The sequence below is a fragment of the Octodon degus genome, unplaced genomic scaffold (genome assembly GCF_000260255.1).
Source record: "Octodon degus isolate 3935 unplaced genomic scaffold, OctDeg1.0 scaffold00104, whole genome shotgun sequence".
NCBI classification, from domain to species: Eukaryota; Metazoa; Chordata; class Mammalia; order Rodentia; family Octodontidae; genus Octodon; species Octodon degus.
The window spans coordinates 2,454,489-2,460,331 of record NW_004524680.1 but is presented as its reverse complement, the minus strand read 5'-3'; the positions used below and the strand labels follow the sequence as shown (position 1 = coordinate 2,460,331).

General features: G+C 37.1%; 1 protein-coding gene across 1 annotated transcript in view; it reads left to right on the top strand.

Moving 5' to 3' along the window:
* Nucleotides 1–5,843, top strand: part of Erc1 (ELKS/RAB6-interacting/CAST family member 1) — a 561,464-nt gene that overhangs the window by 52,613 nt on the left and 503,008 nt on the right. The window contains exon 2 of the mRNA XM_004638944.3: nt 1,411–2,230. Within this exon, the coding sequence (XP_004639001.1) occupies nt 1,562–2,230 (669 nt within the window). The 5' untranslated portion in view covers nt 1,411–1,561. The remainder of the gene's footprint in view (nt 1–1,410; nt 2,231–5,843) is intronic.

Below are 5,843 nucleotides of genomic sequence, written 5' to 3'. Positions count from 1 at the left end.
TGTGGCTGCTGAATGATTTAAAAATTTATCTTAAGATCTTTTTGGATTACTGTATTACAAACAAAGGAATATAAATCTGTAATTTGTCTTGGTGTTTGGGGTAGCTTCCTTTTTGTACATTTGTTTTAAATTATTTTGGTCATTCTAACTTTGTCCTCCCATTTGTTTTTTGAGTTATTTCAAAAATCCTATAGATATTTTCATTGGGATTATGCTAAATAGTTGAGGAAGTGCAGACTCTTGTACAGTGCTTGTGTTCTCATCCATCAACTTGTATAACTTTCTTTTGTTCAGTTATTTTTTAATGTCTTTCAGTGAGTTTTATAGTTTTCAAAAATGTATGGATGTTTTGGTTAAGGTTATGTAAAAGTACTTTTGTAGGGTTTTTTTTTTTTTTGTCTTTGTTTTGGTATTTTAGTACAGGGTATACGGGGTGCGCAGAGTCTCACTGCATAGATCGGACTCCTAGAGATCCTCCTGTTTTCAGCCTTCCAGCTGGGATTACAGGCCCGGGCCACCATGTCCATTCTCAATTGCCTTCTCAGTGAGCCCCAGGGGCGGAGCCAGCACAGCAGGCCCGGGATGGAACTCCCCGCCCCTGCGACTGCCTAAACTGGCACTTTAATCCGCTGAGCTATTTGGCCGGCCCCCTAAAGAATCTCATTTATTTATTTATTTATTTCTATATTTTAGGGAAGGGTCTCACTACTAGATCGGACTTGTAGTGATTCTCTCTCCCAAGTGCTGGGATTACAGGCATGTGCCACCATGCCCAGTCTCTCTTCTTTTTTTTTTTTGCAATTGGGTCTCTATATGTAGTTCAGGCTGAAACTCATTATGTAGCCTAGGCTGGCCTTGAATTTATGGCTGTTCTCCTGCCTCAGCATCCTGAATGCTGCAATTATAGGTGTGTGCCATCAGGCCTGGCTACTTTTGTTGCTATTGTGAATGGAATTTAAAGTTTTTAAAACTAAAAACTACACTTTCTAATTGTTATTACCAATGTACATGAAAGTATTAAAATTTATACATTGAGCTTGTTTCTGCTCAGTGTGTTCAGCTCTGTTACTAGTCCTGATAATGTGTTAGTTGATAGTCATAGGGTTATAGTTTGAAAATTATATATTCAGATGTTGAATTTTATCTCTTGCTAGTCAATAAAATTGTATTATTTTCTTTTCCAGTTTTGTAATATATTTTTGCTATCCAGCTTTATGACACATAAAATTTTTATATGGCATTTTATATTAAATTTTTATAGTGGTATTTACCATGAAACACATTGTACTCTAAATACTTCTTGAATCTCTGTGTAAATGGATGGCAAAAGGGAGATCTTTCTCAAGTTAGGGATAATGGAATGTTTCTGAGAAGGGAAATATTTATGATTGTATGATCTTTTCATTACAGATATGGTGTAAGATATTTCTTCAAGACTGGACCTGGTGACCTGTTACTTCTGATAGCTTTAAGCTGACTTACAGACCAAGCGAAACCTCACAGAGTTCCTTTTTTTTTTTCTATATACTCTTCTTTTGGCACCTAAGTTCACCTTGCAGCCATGTATGGGAGTGCTCGCTCAGTTGGAAAGGTGGAGCCAAGCAACCAGAGCCCTGGGCGTTCACCCAGGCTTCCACGCTCTCCTCGCTTAGGTCATCGTCGGACCAATAGTACAGGAGGGAGTTCTGGAAGCAGTGTTGGAGGTGGCAGTGGCAAAACCCTTTCGATGGAGAATATACAATCCTTAAATGCTGCCTATGCTACATCTGGCCCTATGTACCTAAGTGACCATGAAAATGTAGGTTCAGAAACACCTAAAAGCACCATGACACTTGGCCGTTCTGGGGGACATCTGCCTTACGGTGTTAGGATGACTGCTATGGGCAGTAGCCCCAATATAGCCAGTAGTGGAGTTGCTAGTGACACCATAGCATTTGGAGAGCATCACCTCCCTCCTGTGAGTTTGGCATCTACCGTACCTCACTCTCTTCGTCAGGCAAGAGATAATACCATCATGGATTTGCAGACACAGCTGAAGGAGGTATTAAGGGAAAATGATCTCTTGCGAAAGGATGTAGAAGTAAAGGAGAGTAAATTGAGTTCTTCAATGAATAGCATCAAGACCTTTTGGAGCCCAGAGCTAAAGAAAGAACGAGCCTTGAGAAAAGATGAAGCTTCCAAAATCACCATTTGGAAGGAGCAGTATAGAGTTGTGCAGGAAGAAAACCAGGTTGGTTTTATATGTCATCTACATTATTGGCTGAATTTCCATATATAAAAAAATGAATTGTTCTTCTTCTTTTCACACTTAGTTCATTTACTTTTCCTTACCCTATTTATTTTAGTGTTGTCTGTCCTCAGTATCTCAGCCTTTTCCGGATTTGCTCTGAGGCCTTGTTTTTTTTTTTTTCTTTTTTTAGTTGGGTGTCATATCTATTTGCTCTCTGTTGTTTTTGTTTGTTTTTCCTGGCTTCTCTTTTCCTATATTTTCTTTAAGCATAGTCTATTTTTCATTTCTTCTACAAATTCTTATATGACTATAATTTTGCCACATAAGTGTAACATCCATCCCCAAAATTATTTTGATTGTATACCTCAGTATGTATAAGGTATACCATCAAGATTGTTATAGACAGTGTCAAAGAAGTCAGCTTTACCAAACAAACTTCACTGTTAAAAACCCAGAACAATTATTACTGTATGAAAACTAATATTATTGGTGTTTTAATCAGATGCTAACATGAGTCACTTTTTTTGTTGACATTCATCAAAATTTTACTTCTGCATGCTTTTGTACTTTTTTGTTGTTCTTTAAGATGGAGGAATGACAACTTGGAGTGGTGGTTGCTTTGAGAAAGTAAGATTTGTAGGCATCATGATTACAGAGTACTGCGGCTTAAGCTAAGCAGAATCTTAGTGGTTATACAGAACATTCATTTATTACTTTTCTTCACTTTTCCAGGTGATGGTTGATGTCTGGTGACAGCTGTGTCACATTCAGTGATATATGACTACAAAGATGTGAGCAAATCATGTTAAGCCTGTAGCAGTTAAACATCTTTTTTGTTTGAAAGATTTTTGGAACATATCTTAAATTTGGAAGCTTGAATTATTTGCCTTTTTTGCTTTCTTGAAAAATTATCTTTTTTTTTTGCTCCTCATGCCTTCAGGGCAGGTTTGGCTGGCTTGAGTTGTGGGGATCGAACCACAGCAACCTGAGCCTGACTGCTTTGTGGAAGCAGCCACTTAAAGAACTGAGCTAAAGGGCAGGCCCCCGAAAAATTATCTTTGAAGCCTTACCATTTACATAAAAAATAATTCAGTTTTTAGTAATAACTTCAAATTCCATTAGTTCAGACGAGATCAGGTGTATTCTGGGTGGCATGGCTATAGACATATGAGTTCAAATGGCCTGACTTTCCTGTTTATAACCATGAGTTATTATTGATGTCTTTCTATGAGCAATATTAAAGCCCCTCCCCTTGTAAAAAAATAATTATGTTGTACCCAGTCAGAAGTGTTATTGGATCACTCCTGTAATCCTAGCCCTTTGGGAGGCTGAGACAGGAAGATCACAATTAAAGCCTGAGTAGCTTAGTGATTTAGCAAGACCCTGTCTCAAAATAAATAGAATTTAAAAAGAACCAGCAATGTGGCTTAGTGAATACCTCATAGTTCTTAAGAAAAGAAAAGAAAAGAAAAGAAATAAAGTAAGGGCCTTCCAAATAGCTCACTGGATTAGGGGCTAGGGTTCAATCCCCAGGCCTGCTGTGCCAGCTCCGCCCCTGAGGCTCACTGAGATGCAATTGAAACTGGGCGTGGTGGCGCAGCCTGTAATCTCAGCTCTTGAGGGGCTGTAAACAGGTGGATTACTATGAGTCTGATCTAGTAGTGAGACCCTCAACACCCTGTAGACCATTCCCCCCCCCCAAAAAAAAAAAAAAAAAAAAAGTAAAAGAAAAGGAAACTGTGTTATATCCTTAAAGGAGAATTTTAAAGTAGCTACCACATTGTTGGTGTTGTATTTTACTTTTAGGTTAGGTTAATAAGAATTACATAGAAGATAATGCGGTTAAATTTCTGCAGTATTATTGAATGATGTTAAATAAAGCAGTTAGAAATGATCTGTGTCAGGGGCTGGGGAGATAGCTCAGCTGCCTAAGCGCCCACCTTACAAGTACAAGGAGCACCTGCCTGACAAGTACAAGGTCCCAAGTTTGATCCCCAGTATCCCCCCCCCAAAAAAAAGCATGGGTTGGCCAGATAACTCAGGGCATTAAAGGGCCTGCTTAGGTAGACACAGGGACTGGGGTACCGTGTTGCCCTCATCCCCGGGGTGCACTACGACTGCGACTGAGACTGGACTTGGTGGCGCTGCCTGTAATACCAGTGTTTTGGAGGCTGAAAACAGGAAGCTCATTGTAAGTCTGATCTGTGTAGTGAGACCCTGCAGTAAATACATTAAAAATTAAAAGAAAAGAGAAAAGAAATGATCTGTGTCAAAAAAAAAGGAGAAATGAGACCTAATTTAGGTGCTCCACTAATCTGTTGATTGGGTATACTGTTACATATACAAAGTTCTAGTATTTAGATCTGCTGTTTTGGCTACTTGAACATCTCTGGTTACATTGTGTTTTACATTTTAAAGCTACTCTTTTAGATATAAAAATTTCTTTTTTGGTGAGGGGGATCATAAATATATTATAAATAAGATAGCAACATTTACCTTTCATCCTGCAATCATATTAGTGTATTGTTAACGTTTTGATGTATTTCCTTCATGAATATCAGTGTGTTCATACATAACAAATTTTACACAAGGCAAATATTATAGGTGTTATGTTGTGACCTCTTTTTTTTAGCCAGAAACATTTCTCATGTATGTTAAAGTAATTCAGTGTGTATCTGAATCAGTTTTTTAATAGTTATTTTTTTTTCTTTTTTTAATTTTGGCGGAACCAGGGATTGAACTCAGATCCTTGTGTTTGCCAGTCAAGCACTTATCCTACTGAGCCATCTCCCCAGCCCCCCTAAATCATTATTTTTAATGTTTGTACTATTTCATTTACTTTATATTAGTTTAATTTTTCAGTTAAAAATCTTCAGATTTACTTGTAATAGCATTATGTAAATTGAAAATTAAGCCTTGAATTATTCAAGTTACTGATTTCAAAGTAATTAGAAATTGTAATTTCTTTTTCAGATAAGATAACCTCAAACTACTTGACTTTTTAGCTAGTGATTAAATTTTTCCCTTTTGAAAATTTGAATACTTTAATACACTTACATCTCTATGGAGATCCAGCCTTAAAAAGTTAGAGAAAATGTCCTTTAAAAAATATTCCTGCCAGGCATGGTGGCACATGTCTGTAATCCAACACTTGGGAGGCTGACATAGAGAGAATTTGTGATAGTTTTGTAGTATCAATTTTGAATTTAATTGCTTGTTTATTATTTACAATTTTGGAACCGAACCATGCACCTCATACATGTTAGGCAAGAGCTGTACCACTCAATTCCATGTTTAACAACTTTATATGCTTTGAGGTTTTCCCATATTGTGAATCACTGTGGTACAAGATAAATGTTTAAATGATATGTGAGTAGAATGGAGAAATTCATATTTTTTTGTTTAATTGACATTTAGTTGTCAGTAAAATACAATACTAAAAATAATATTATTCCTAAATATAAAGTACTGGGAGAAGACAGCAGATTATACCTAGCAGCAATCACAAAGATGCTTGAATGTCACTTGCCAGGTGGTTCTGTGGTACAGTGGCTAGAACTGACTACTATACTGAGTAGGTTGAAGAGGGATATAAATGCTGACGGATAGTCAG